Source organism: Vulpes vulpes, chromosome 10 (assembly GCF_048418805.1).
Source record: "Vulpes vulpes isolate BD-2025 chromosome 10, VulVul3, whole genome shotgun sequence".
Taxonomy (NCBI): Eukaryota; Metazoa; Chordata; class Mammalia; order Carnivora; family Canidae; genus Vulpes; species Vulpes vulpes.
The window spans coordinates 89993240-90007700 of record NC_132789.1 but is presented as its reverse complement, the minus strand read 5'-3'; the positions used below and the strand labels follow the sequence as shown (position 1 = coordinate 90007700).

At 32.1% G+C, this 14461-nt stretch overlaps 1 protein-coding gene across 4 annotated transcripts in view; it reads right to left on the bottom strand.

Annotated features, from left to right (window-relative positions):
* Nucleotides 1–2670: 2670 nt before the first annotated feature.
* The window catches only part of RBM46 (RNA binding motif protein 46), a 49391-nt gene continuing 37600 nt past the window's right edge, over nt 2671–14461 (bottom strand). For 2 of the 4 annotated variants that reach the window (XM_072725293.1, XM_072725292.1), the window contains exons 5-6: nt 11544–11603; nt 2671–4735 (exon numbers count right to left, since the gene is read on the bottom strand). In XM_072725293.1, coding sequence (XP_072581394.1) covers nt 11548–11603 — 56 coding nt within the window. In that variant the 3' untranslated portion in view covers nt 2671–4735; nt 11544–11547. The remainder of the gene's footprint in view (nt 4736–11543; nt 11604–14461) is intronic. The other 2 variants (XM_072725295.1, XM_072725294.1) reach the window with 1 other exon arrangement.

The following is a 14461-nucleotide window of genomic DNA, read 5'->3' as shown; positions in this document are numbered from 1 at the left end:
CTATCTCTTTCTATATTAGGAATAGTATCTCTTTTGTATTTAATATGCACCAATAAATGTATTATTTTAGTCCCCTAATGATGGGTATTTAGGCTACAAATGTTTCGATGAATCACTTTTTAAATATATCATTTTGCACACACATGCAAGTATATTCCAGAATGAGGACTGCAGGGTCAAAAGATTGAAATATTAGTGATTTTTTACAATAGCTGCCAAACTGCTCTTTATATAAATCATATCAATTTATAATTCCAGCAGTAATATAGGAGAATGCTGGCTTCTTTAAAATCTTACTAAAGCCTTATCAAACCTTTGAATTTCTGCAAATTTGAACTTTTAGTTTGTACTTGAGATAAAGCATCTTTTCATACATTTAAGGGCCTCTGTTATCTGCCTATTTTATCCATTTTTTCTCGAGTATATTTTTTTTTAAGATTTTTATTTATTTGAAAGAGAGCGCTTGGAAGGAGAGGGACAAGCAGACTGAATGTGCGACTCAACAGAGGGTTACACCCCATGCCTTGAGCTCATGACCTGAGTTGAAATCAAGAGTCAGACAGACACTAAACCTATTGAGCCACTCAGGTGCCCCTTGAGTGGATGGTCTTTTATTGATATTTTACAGTAGTAGAGATCAGCATTAGCCATTTGTAAAAATAACTTGCAATTCTTGTTCAACTTTATCATTTGTCTTTTGACATATGCTTTCTTGCCATGCACATTTTTTTTAATTAATTGGACTTGCCAACCTTTTCTATAATGGCTACTAGATTTTAAGTCATAGAGAACTCTTTCCCACTGTGACACTGTAAAAGAATTAAACTAGAGAAATAAAGTTAAGCTTTCTGCATAACCTTGTGATGTTTACGACAGTTTTTATGCAAAACAGATCATCGCTACATAACAGGATCTACTCCACATCTCAGCCATGGTCCCTTGCACAAAGTTGCATAGAGAACCTGGAAAAGGGCTGTCTTTAGAATTGCTTCCCCAACCAATGAGCTATATCAAATAGCTAAGAGGCTTATCAATAATAGTTTGTGATGAACTAACCAGGAAAGCCCTTATTTAAATCAAAGGCCTTAGACTATAAAAATTAAAGCATCAAGTAATTAGCAGCTACATTCACAAGCCAAATGAAATTTCATGTGCAGTATGAACAAAAATTAATTGCCCATCTATAATATCGTATAGAGACCATGATTGACATGAATGTACTGATTTCTAGATTTCTGCTTGAAGGGAGAAGAGATGAAACGCTGGTACAAATAAATTAATAGTGTATGATTTATATAATTATACTCAAAATCAGCTACTATTTGTGTGACTTCTATTTGCCAGGTGTTTTTTTTTTTTTTTAACATTATTAGGTGTATTATCACCCCGAATAAAAAACTGAGCTTGAGCTCGAAGAATTGGTGGTGGTGATCCAGTAGGATAGCTAAAGCTAACATATTTTCCATCATGTTACTATGGATCTACAAATACACTGTGTGTGTGGCTGGTAAGCACTCTCAACTGTTTGTGGGTTTGTGTTTTAATGAAAATGCTATGTGGGAACTTGTAATTATGATTATATGGGCCATTACAAACATTTCTATGAAAAGCGATATCAATGTGTTTTCCTTTGGTCTGGAATCTGAGTCATCTCTGTATCCCAAGGGTTAGCACAGTAGCTGACTAAACAAAAACTCTGTGTATGTTTGCCAAAGGAGTGATATGAACCTGTAAGTCACGGTAATTAAATTGCAATATCTATGCAATCTATGTCAGGAAAAAATTAATTTTGGTTAAGTATAGTATCTATGTTCATTTAAATGAGATTTAAGGCAATAACCCAGAAAGTTAAGTACTGCATCCTGTTATATGGAATAAGCATCATATAGAAGGGGAAAAAAAAAAGACTACAGTTGACCCTTGAACAACAAACATGGAGGGCTAGGGGCACCAACTGCCCCACAACCCACACACAGTCAAAAATCCAGGTATAATCTCTGACTCTTCAAAACTTAACTACTAGGGGTCTATTGATCTGAAGTCTTACCAGTAATATAAACAGTCTATTAACACATATTTTATATATGTATTCCTACAATAAAGCTAGAGAAAATGTTAAGAAAATCATAAGGAACATACATTTATCACACTATATAAAAAAATCTTGCATAAGTGAAGCCCAATTCAAACCTGTGTTGCTCAAAGGTCAACTGTAATTTACTCTCCATATAACTTCTGCCAGAAACTTAAGCCAGCAGAAGAAATATCTGCAACCATTTCATATCCTATGTATGCAAATTCCATGTCCTATGCTGCTGTCAACAAAGTTAATATCTGGTATCTAAGAGTGGAAAAAATTTTGTCCCTGATCATCAATTATGTAAACTATCATTAGAAATTCATTATATATGTACATTACCAAACCATTAAACAGTCAAAATGCCTGGATTCACTAAATATTCATAACAAAAAGGAAATTTCACCTGCTTCAACAAAATATTTCTACTATTAGCTCCTGAGAAGGATTCTGGTTACAATGTTTCACAAAACTAACAATTTCTGTTTCCAGTATCCTTTGCTTTGGTCCCATGAAGACGCCTATGAAAAGGTCAAGGTGACTGTGACAGCTAATTTTTTTACACATAATAATAAAAATAAAACACATGCATATTAGAAGCATCACGTATTTAATGTCAAAGAATTTGAATTCAAGTACAAAAATTAAACAACACATGATTTCAACATTAAAAAACTGTTAACACTTATTATTCAAACAACTATACAGTGAATATCAAAAACACAAAAGAAGCATAACTATAAAAACCTGAAATACATTAACAGCAAAATTAAAATTTATTTCTATAACAAACAGTTAACAAAAATAGTTCTAGTTATTTTCAAGGACCACAATGGTAGAGTGCTTTTCCTTTAGTACTGCATAAAATTTGTATCTTAATCTTTTTGCCCTTCATTTCTTTCTACATAATAGATGCTTCTGGTTATATAATTGTTAAAATCTCTAATACAGATAGTGATCCTTGGTAATCAAATCTAGCATAACCATTGTCTGCAAGTGCTTAAATATTTGTGAAATGCTATTTGGCAAAGTTATTATGCAAAAATCTAACACAAACTATTGGGTTCTACTGTCCACTCAGGAATTAGAAGTATTTAAAATCCCAAAAGTTTAAAAAGAGGAGTAGTTTGCTATATCTTTATCAAACGAAACCACTGAATAACTTTTTAAACTTAGCATTTTTACAAGTTCTACAACTGTAGGTTATTCTGAATTATGGTTGATGTTTTTACTATGTTGAAATAAATATATATGTATCATTTTAAAACCAAGTGTGCAAACCCGATTCTAAAATAAAACAATATTTTAATTTGCATGCTTTACAAAGAAACTTTCATACTCAATGTTTACAGTATCTTCTTCAGAAGAATGAGGCCTGATTGGAGATATATAGTCGCTGTCCAACATGGCTGCCATTAGTAAGTGATATTGTTGGTGACAAGGGATAGCTTGGATAAGAATAAGGCCTTGAAGTATAAGGAAGCACGCTGGGAGTCCCAGAAGAGAGAGTAGCACTAACAGGGGAAAGACTATTTATTGAGCTGCGACGGAAAGTGTAGTCTGTAAATAAATACATGAACAATTATGCTGCACATCTTTATGGATACAAATTTAATTCAAAGAGACAAAGCATTAAAACCATAATCACAGTTTAACATAATGTTCTAACATTCAAAATCGTACTAATACTATTCTGCTAGTAAAGAATGTTTCAGCATTCACTAAATTGCAAATCCTGATAGTTTATTACAGTCAGTCTTGTTTCTTTCACTGACACAATGGCTTCAGAGGTCTTACTAGAATGCATTCTTGGATATCTTTTACTTGTATATCTATTCATTGTTTTGTGTATTTTTGATCACAGAAAAAAGAGAACCTCTGATTTCTCTTGCTCTACAATGCACCTCCTTTTAAATTTGGTTCTGATGCTAAGGGGTAGTCCATGAAGAAAAGATAAAAAAAACAGCAAATTCATATTTGCTTATCCTTTTTGAAACTGTATTAGGCATCAAATCAGCAGAAACATTCTCCCCTGGACTGCAAAAACATTTGGTGTAAACTAACTGCCCAATATTTCATTATTTAAATACTAATATAAACATTTGTATAACTCAATACACCAATTTAACATTAGAGTTCCTACTTGTACCATAAAACAGTAAAATGAATCATGTTTATAAAATAAACTTCAAGAAACCATTATCAACTTATAGCATAGAAAAATCCAAAAATTAAAAACAAATTTTTAAAAAACCAGTTATATTTGAAATATTATTATTCCACATTAAACATTCATCTTATGCACCAATAATTTCCTGCTTCATTAATTGTAATGTTTATATGTATGTAAGAATATTAAAGACCAAATCTGTAAATCCTGTACTTTCCAAAAACTCAACTATGTTCTTTGGGATAGAATAGGCCACAGGTCTGACAATAACTATAAGATGATTATTTATAAAAGTCATGGTGTTTCTGGGAATGAAAGAAAAGGAATTAGGTAATCTACTGTACAAGTCTTTTCTGTATTTTCCTGGTATTATAGATGAGGCCTAAAACATATGAGCATTAACTTAATGTTGTCATGGGGCTTAATATTTAGCCAACAGGAATGAGATCAACTGCAGGAGAATAAGCTCAAGCAACATCAGTAAGGACCTAGTTAAGAAAAAAAAATGGAAAAAATAAAAATCAGTTAAATATAGGTTTAATTTCTAGCACTGTAAAACTCTAACTTGATTAATTTTAATGGTGCCATAAAACCAATAAAAGCAGTCTGTTCCAAGAAAACAAATACATTTAAAATATCCAGTTCAAAATATTTTCAGTATTTTGAAATTGGATAAGGAATTACTTTGATACCATTTGCTTTTTTAATATCCAAAGTAGGATAAGTAGTTGTCACAGAATTTTTCTTCTTCTCTTATGGATACACTTTGCCTGAAGGGTATGGTATTTAGTAGTAACAGAAACCTTAGTGCTCCTGTAATTCAAATTAATTGCTTACAAAGTTTTGATTCTCTCCTCCTAAAGAATATTACACAAATACAATCAATTCCTTATTAGACATGCATCTATGATACAACTAGCTCTTTCAATTTTTAACAATGTGGTCATAAACAATATAATTTAGAAGAGCAGATCTTTAGTTACACTTCTGTAGGTGGGGAAAATGCAGTTTTCAGAGAAATCACTTTCAACTTTGGGTTTATATCCATGCAAGAGTTAATGCAGCATATTCTTTGAAATCTAGATAAAAGAGATAGCTTCAGGGAATGATTTTACAAAGAAGATAAGACAACGGACTACTGGCATAGTACCTAAGTCTGAAAATGGGCATTTTTAATAGTCTCCTACTGTAAACCTTTAATTTAAAAATACACTAATCAACCACTGTTTTCCTACATTTCTAAGGAAACTAAATTAAAATACAAAATTAAAAGCTAACTTTGATGACCTCATTCATACAGGATGAATCAAGAGAAAAAAAAAATCTCCCCCTAATGCTACAAAGATTAGGAAATGAAAAGCTTCAGTGTTCATAAGATTTTACAAGCATTTCAAAAATAAATTTTATTATGGCATAATAATCTAAATATATTCAGAAAAAAATCTAGGTAATTAGAAAATACAATACATATCAAACTTAAGATAGTAACTACTGGCATAAACCTAGATGAATCATCTTTTCCTTAGATCTAACATACAATATATAGCACAGAAAATAAACATCAAAAGACATCACTGATTTTTATGAAACAAGTTAATAAGTGAGTTAGAATTCCTAGCATGTACTTACTTGCCCACCCCTGTTTTTTTTTCCCCAATGAATATCCTTAACTCTTCAATACCACTGTTTCTGTCTCAGACTTGGATCCGTACTCCCCCTTCCCCTTCTTAAGGGAATGATAGAGCCAATTTCAGATTTTAAGTTTTACACTGAGAATGATTCAATTGTGTTAATACTTTTTAAACTGAGGTACAATTTACATACAGTGAAATGCATACATCCTATGTGTTCATTTCAATGAGTTCTGGTAAGTGTTAACCTAGGCAACCAACCCCTAGAACAAGATATAAAACATAGCCATCAATCCAGAAGTTCCTTGTGGCTCCTTTCCAGTCAATAGCTCCTCTGTTGGAGGCAACCGCTTCCTGACTTCTCACTACAGCTTACATTTGTCTGTTCTTGGACTTCATATAAAATGTATTTTTAAAGTACTTTTAAATATAGCTTCTCTCAATACAATTTCTAAGATTCATTATGTTGCATCAGTTTATTCTTTTTAATTGTTCAGCAGTATCCTGTCGTACATATACAGCATAACTTTTTTTAATCCATTTACCTACCTGTTGACAGATAAATATTTGAGTTGTTTCTAAATTATGACTATTATGAATAAAGCTGTTATGAACATTCTTATGCCAGCTTTTTTGTGGATATATGGTTTCATTTCTTTTGGGTAAGTAGGAGTGAAACTGGTGAGTTATAGGGCACAGACAGGTATTGCTGAACGTTTCTCCAATGTGACCATTTTGCATTCACACCAGGAAAATATAGAGCTCTGGCTGTTCCACATCCTCACCAACATTTGGTATTGCCAGTGTTTTGAATTGTAACTATTCCAGTGATGTGACATAGTATGTCATTTCAGTTTTAATTTGAACTTCCCTCATGACTAATGTGTTTAGCTGCCCATCTGAACATTCATGTTCTTTAGTAAAGTATGTTTTCAAGACTTTTGCTCATTTTTATTGGTTTGACTATTTATGGTTGGTATTAATAAAGCTTTTAACTAATCAAATTCTCTAACTCAAAATCATAAACCAGGGACAGGCTGGTCCTCAGAAGTCTCTAATTCCAATCACCTCTTTCATTGAAGAATGACAAAAGAAAAACAAGTTAAAAATTGGGCCTCCTAATTCCTAGGAAAGTATTGTTTCTACTTGACCAAGCTTTTTCACTCTGGCAATCTTCTCAAAGCTGGGTTGGGCAAAGGGTCTCAAGAGGTTATCAGCAACAGGGGATAGAAATACAGTAGTAGGTGCTCTAAGCTACCTGGCTGCTACTTGCACCTGGCCACCCCATACTTCCCATTTCAAGGCATACTGCTCTGCATTCCCAATGTATATGCTAAATGTTATCTAAGAATTTCATTTGAATAAAAGGTCCTTTTGCAAAATAATAAAAAATAAAGTGATTTGCTCGAATATAATATTAGAGATAGCATTTTCGGTCAAATCCTCTACAATTTCATATTTATATCTTGAACGAATACAAACATTTTCATATAATAACACTTTGATCTATATAGCAAATAGGCTATATTTGCAATTCTAATCAAGCAGTAATGGCTAAAAGGACCCCAGATTCTGAAGGATTCGGGAGCTGTGTCTAGAAAGAGCAGGAAAGTGAAGAGGTTGTAACTGTCGTGCCACTGACCTGGGAGCAAGTGCAGAGACTGGCAGCACATTCACCACCTACTCATCAGCCCCACCTTTTAAATAATAATTTGGTCTACTACCTTTCTCTGTCCAACACAAGAGATGAATACCATCAATATGCTTCTCAGTGAAAACCTAAGCAATGGACAACATACACTGCTCTACTCCAAATTGTATCTTGTTTGTTTCTAATTCTCTTACACATTTTGACCAAACTCCATGGATTCTCGAACTGCTTTTCTGCCTCATATAAAGAGGAGGAAACCCTTAATGGAGACTCTAACCTGAGTTCAGTGAAAAGGTCTTCTTATACTTATTTCGGCTTTTTCTTCTGGTTTGTTTCTGACCATACTCTTTAATTTTCCATTAATAAGTACCCTCCCTCATAATTTTCCTTAACTATTTTTTCTTCTTGTTAACTAAGTTCTACCTTCACATCCACTCCCTCTTTTTGATGCACCCTTTTTAAGTGTACAATTCAGTGGTTTTTAATAGATTCACAAGGCTGTGTAACCATTACCATTAATCAGAACATTTTCACACCCTAAACAGAGCCTCTATACCTATTAGCAGTAACTCCTCCATTTTCTCTCCCCCAGCTCCTACAAACACTAATTTTTCTGTTTCTATTGATATGCCGGTCCTGGATTTTTTATATAAGTGGAATCATACAATTTATGTCATCTTTTTAAACTAGCTCTTTAGCATATGTTTTCATGGTTCATCCATGTTGTGGTATATATCAGAACTCCATTCCTCTTTTTTTTGCCATTCCTCTTTATATCCCTTCTATGAATATACGACATTTTGTTTATACACTCATCAGTCGATGGACAGTTAGGTTGTTTCCACCTGTTGGCTGTTATAAATAAAGCTGCTAAGGAATAATATGCACAAAATTTCATGTGGACATATGCTTTCAATTCTCTGGAGTAAATAACTAAAAATGGACATGCTGGGTCATAAGGGAATTGTATGTTTAACTTTTTGAGGCAACTATACTGTTTCCCAAGACAGCTATACTGTTTTACCTTCCCCCAGGCAGTGTGAGAATGAAGCACCTGATATTTTGATTTATGAAATACATTTCCCCACACCTTTAATTCATATTTTAAGTACTTCTTTAGATTTCTATAGGATCTTTATTAAAATTTTTGAAAAAATTTCCTCACCTCACCATATTATTATTTCAATTTCTAACATTCAAATAACCACAAATGAAATAACTCAGTAACTTTCTTTCACTGCTTCATCTGCAAAAGTGTTAACACTTGTTAACACAGCACTGTATATATGCAGAACATAAAACATGGTTGGGTTGAAAGAGAGATTTCTAAAATTTCTAGTATAATGTAAATGACATTTATCATTTATTTTGTACTTTCCATCCTAGTAAAGAACTATCAAGAACTAACTATAAAACAGAGGAAGGAATTTTCAAAATTGCTAATTATTAACTTATAACCTATGACATATTTACAAATCACTAACTAGAAATTTTTAAGTGATATTTCTGGCTAGCACACTTAGTTATGATCAAATTTACTGGCATTTTTTAAATATCATTTACTTTCCCTATTACAATTAAATTTTGACAAAAAAAGAAAAAGTATTTTTACACCCTACTTAATTTTTGCTGAAGGCAACTGACAGCAAATATAGTATAGCAGACATGAAATGACCAATGTTTTTTTTCTTACGACTAGGCTCACAGAGTAGCTTAAGTCAGTTTTTCTGTTTTAAGATGATTTTTAGGAGGCTTTCAATATGTTAATCTTAGTAATGGTGGCTGGATAAAAATGAAAGTTATTATCTCTAACTCCTTTCTAGAAAGTTCTAGTTGGCTAGTTCTCTATTTTTAGTAATTATATTTTTCAGATTCAGTTTGGGGGGGGGGGAAATCACCTCCTTTTGTTTTTAATTGAAGTATTTTTAAAATTTACAATATATTTTCCATATAATTTTGAAAGAGTGATGTGAGTTTCAAATTCTTATTGTGAAACTTTGACTTTATATAACAATTTTTATAAACCTATAATTGTCAGGTATCTGTACTTATATTTTTAAGAAATTACAACTGTTTCATCCTAATTTATCTAAAGATTATAAACATTCAAAAACAAAGGTATGAAATTCTAGAAAACACAAACTAATCTATAGTAACAGCAATCAGATCAGTGGTTGCTTGAAAAAGAAGGTAGTCCTCCAGGAGGAACAGGTTACATTAGGGGTGACAGAAATGTTTGTCTTCTTGATTGTAATATTATTTCACAGATGTATACATAAATGCAAACTGACCAAAGTGTACACTTTAAATGTGCACTTTATTGTATTTCAATTGTCAATAAAGTTATAAACAAAACCCAAGTGTTTCCTTGAGTTAGTTTCAGTGTTTCCCAACCTATTACAATTCAAGTATCTCAAAACATTAAGAATCCCTTAGCCAAGAAAAAAAAATTTGAAAAAATAAAATTGGTAAAACTGATTTCACACTTGTACAGGTTGCTACCACTATGCTTTTCAATATGCTAATAAGCATTATGATTATGCTAGGGCAGTATATAGTACACAGTTTTTCCCAAACTTGTTTGACCTTAGGAACAATTATTTGACCTTAGGAACAGTTATTTCACTGAACAACTTGCAAATCACTTTGGGAAGAACATTTAATGGGGGCTAATATGTAATAGGGAAACGTTAAAAACAAAACAAAAATATTCTTGAACTATGTTAAACACAGTGATTACAAACTCAACTGCCCTCAGAAGCTAAGATGTAACAAACAAACGAAAAAAGAACTCAAAGAGGACTAAATGTATAACAGGTGTCTATTATTTGTACTGAAATTAAATCTAGGTGCATTCCTTTCAAAAAACCAAAGAGACAAAGCAAACCATATCAGGAGCTTCCAATTTGCTACCTTTGTTTAACAGGTTATGTCAAATTCCTTTTAATGACAGTTTCTAAACCATTTGGAAGAGATTAATAGAAAAGCAACCTACAAGAGAGAAACTTATGATCTGAGCACTACAGTTTATTTAGGATCCAGTATGGCTCAAAAATTGTAACTTGCTAAAAAAAAAAAACTATCTGGGCAAAAGTTAAGAGAAGATAAAAGTCTTAGGAAAGATAGCAACTCTTTTCAAGTTTCATTTCTATCAGTAAAATTAGTCCCCATAATTCAAAATTTGAACTATAAAGACTTGTTAGAAAAGGTACTTCTGACAATAACATCATATATTTGAGTTTTTATGTTAAGATCTACAATAGTTATAAGCCTCAAGCAAAATATATCTCCTTGTATCTCAAGTATGAATTCTATTAATATTTATTGAGTACTTACAAAGTGCAAAAATAACTATACAACATCAGCACTACTTAATCCTTACAAAAGCCTTACAAAATAAGTACTATTATTTTCCTCTTTAACAAGAAAAATGAGGCACAGCAAGATGAAATCAGCTTAAACAACAAGAAATAAAACATGGAGTCTACCCAGGGAACCACAACATTCTTTTTGCCTCAAAAGGTAAAAAGGAGTTTAAATGGTAATATTTATTTGAACTATAACTACCTTTAACATTCTACTAAAACTTATCTTCTCAGTATCATGTTGGAAAAACTAAAGAGTGAATCCTAGTAAATAACTTTTATTTTTATTTTTGTATTGTATCAACAATAATTTTAGTTGTATTAATTCAAAAAATAGGTAAATTTCACAGGTAATCTTGAGAAATGCTGAATAATCCACATTAAAACACTGTTTACCATCTTTGGTGGTTCACAACATACAATAGTATGTCATAAGCCTTGAGAAGACCTGAAATATGGGAACCAGTTTAACTTTCTGAACTTTCCTTAATGAATCTATAATTAACAAAACTTTTATAATCAAATTATTTCACAAGCTTCTTTAGACAATTTTAAATATTTCTTCTTATAACCATAAGAAGGATAATTTATAACTGGCTTTCTGAAAACTAAATATATCACTTAATATTCCCAAAAGACTTTTTCTTACCTGTTTATTTTCTCCAAATTCTTCTACATAGGTCCAGGCTGAAGAGATTGTGTTCCCTGTCTGTAATCAGTGAAGACAGAAAAGAATTGAGTCTTTAGATTGGTGTTATCCCTAATCTTGGAAGTGCATGGAATCCTTGATAACTTTAGTTAAAAACCTTCTGATCAGTAAATAGGAAAATAGAGAAAAGAAACAAGGGACAAATAATTATCATTTCTGAATCTCTGCAAAGATGAACAAAGAGAACAGTATTTGATATCTGAATGAAAAGTATGAGTTAATACATTATCAAAAGTATTTCTATACTAATTAAGTCCTTATTAGTTGGTTTTTCCAAGAATTACTACTCTACTAATAAAGGACTTTAAAAACAAATAAGATTGCCCAATTTCTGATAAGCAGATAGCCCAAAGAATCTAAACAAATTTGAAAACTACCACCATCCTTTCCTTCTGTTTTAAAAAGAGATAGATGGCCAAAATAATACTAAGCTTAAAAAAATGTTTGCTTATTAACAGCTCAACAATCTACTTGAAGCCCAATATAACCATATACAGTACAACTCTGGATATCCATACATTTTAGTGACTATCTCTTTATATCCCTTAAAGCTTTCTGGTAGGGACATACATCCAACCCTCTCCTAAGATACTGTGCAAAAAAGTATGAACAAATGAAAATGTTTGATGATCCACACAGAACTTTAGATTTTTAAATAGCCATCTTAAAGATAACTCAGTAGAAAAAGAATAGTCACAATATTTTCTTGATTTTTACATAATGAAATTAGGTAACTTCAATCAATCTTCCTGGTGAGAATTAGAAAATGGAAGCAATTATTACAAGCAACAGTATCTATCAGAGAGCACCAAGAAGGATCAAGGAAGACAATGAGAATAATGGGATCAAGATCTTGGATAAGAAGGAAACCCAAAATGGTTTGCACATCTTTTGGAGGTATGTTTCCCCTAGAAGGACTAGCCGATCCTGTAGAGGTATCTGACAGCCAACAGAAGATAACAAGAGATAGATGAATTTCTAAGGATAAAAGTACAAAATCAGAGCTAAAAAACTAGTGATAAGGCAGGTCTCAAACCTGAATAAAACTGAACTAGAAGTAGACCAACTTTAAAAGAGATTAACTTCAACTCTTCCCAGTGCCTTCCTGGATTAATAAGGCACTCTGGGATTGACAGTCCCTTGGCCATTTTTCTGAAGCAAAATAAATCTTCCCTAATAAACATTAAAGCAGCATGCTAGCTTTCAAACTCTTTATTTTTCATAGACATATGTGACATTCAATCAAAAATAACCAGTCATACAAAGATAAAACAATCTGACCTAAAACCAACAGAAACAATAGTCAACAGTAACTGATCTACAGGGAATTTAGGTAAAAGTTTTCAGAACTAGATATTAAAATAACTATGCCTAATATGCTCAAGGAAATAAAAGACTAAATATTTGGAAGAAAAAATATAAATCAAAAAAGAGTCAAAAGAAATTCTAGAACTGAGAAATAAATACAAATAAATGGTTTTATCAGCATGATAGACACATGCTTTAAAAAAAGGGGGGGGAGTGTAAGAAGAACTAATGAACCAAACAAAAGATTTGAAGAAAATACACAGACTACACATAAAAAGAATGGAAAATGCAGAAAGAACATAATAAATATATGGGATACCTGTAGAGGTCTAACACAGGTGTAATTGGAGTACCAAATGAAAAAAATGAGACAAAAGCAATATTTGAAAACAGAATAACTGAATTTTCTGCAACAACTGAGTAACATTGATTCACAGATTTTAGAAGCAGTGAAAGTCTCAATTAAGATAACCAAGAAAACCATATGTAAGTTCATCTTAATGACACTCCCAAAAATCACAGAGAAATATTAAAACTCCCTGCAGGGGTGAGGAGAGTTTATGTTCAAAGGAGCAATAAATAAATGACAGTTGACTTCTCAACAGAAACCATGGGAAACCAGAAGACAGTGAGTGGAATTATAACTTCAAATGGCTAAAGGAAAATAACTGGTGACCTAAATATGTATATATATTATATATCTATTTATTATATATTAATTATATATTATATAAATATATATTTTTTCTATATATATTTCTTTCAAAGACATATTCAGGTAAAACAAAACTAAAAGAAATCTGTCATAAGCATGGATCCACACTAAAGAAAATACAAATTAATGTTCTTTGGGCAGAATATATAGAAATAATCATAGTGGAAACTTGGTGATGTAATAGGAAATGAAGAGCAAAGGAAATGATAAATATATAAATGGTAAATGAATACAAATGTATATTAACAAAAAACTATTATAACTAGGCATGTCGGGATTAAAATATATAAATTTAAAACACACGGAAATATCAGGACACTTGGGTGGCACAGTTAAGTGTCTGACTCTACATCTCAGCTCAGGTCTCAATCTCAGGGTCATGAGTTTGAGCCTCACACTGGGCTCCATGCTAAGTGTGAAGCTTACTTATTCAAAAAAAAAAAAAAGAAAAAAAGAAAGAAAGAAAAAGGTAAAACATATGGAAATACCAAGGCACTATTGAAATTGGAAGAAGAAATAAGTTAGAGTGTACAAAGGCTCTTGCACTGTCTAGAAAATGATAAAAGCATTAATTAATATTAGGTTTCAATAAATTAAGAATGCAAGTTGGAGTCTACAGGGTAATTCCTAAAAGAACAGTAAAGACTCGGGACACCTGGGTGGCTCAGCGGTTGAGCATCTGCCTTTGGCTCAGGGCGTGATCCCAGAGTCCCAGGAGTCCCAGGATCAAGGCCCACATTGTGCTCTTTGCCTGGACCTTGCTTCTCCTCCCTCTTCCTATGTCTCTGCCTCTCTGTCTCTCTCATGAATAAATAAATAAAATCTTTAAAGAAAA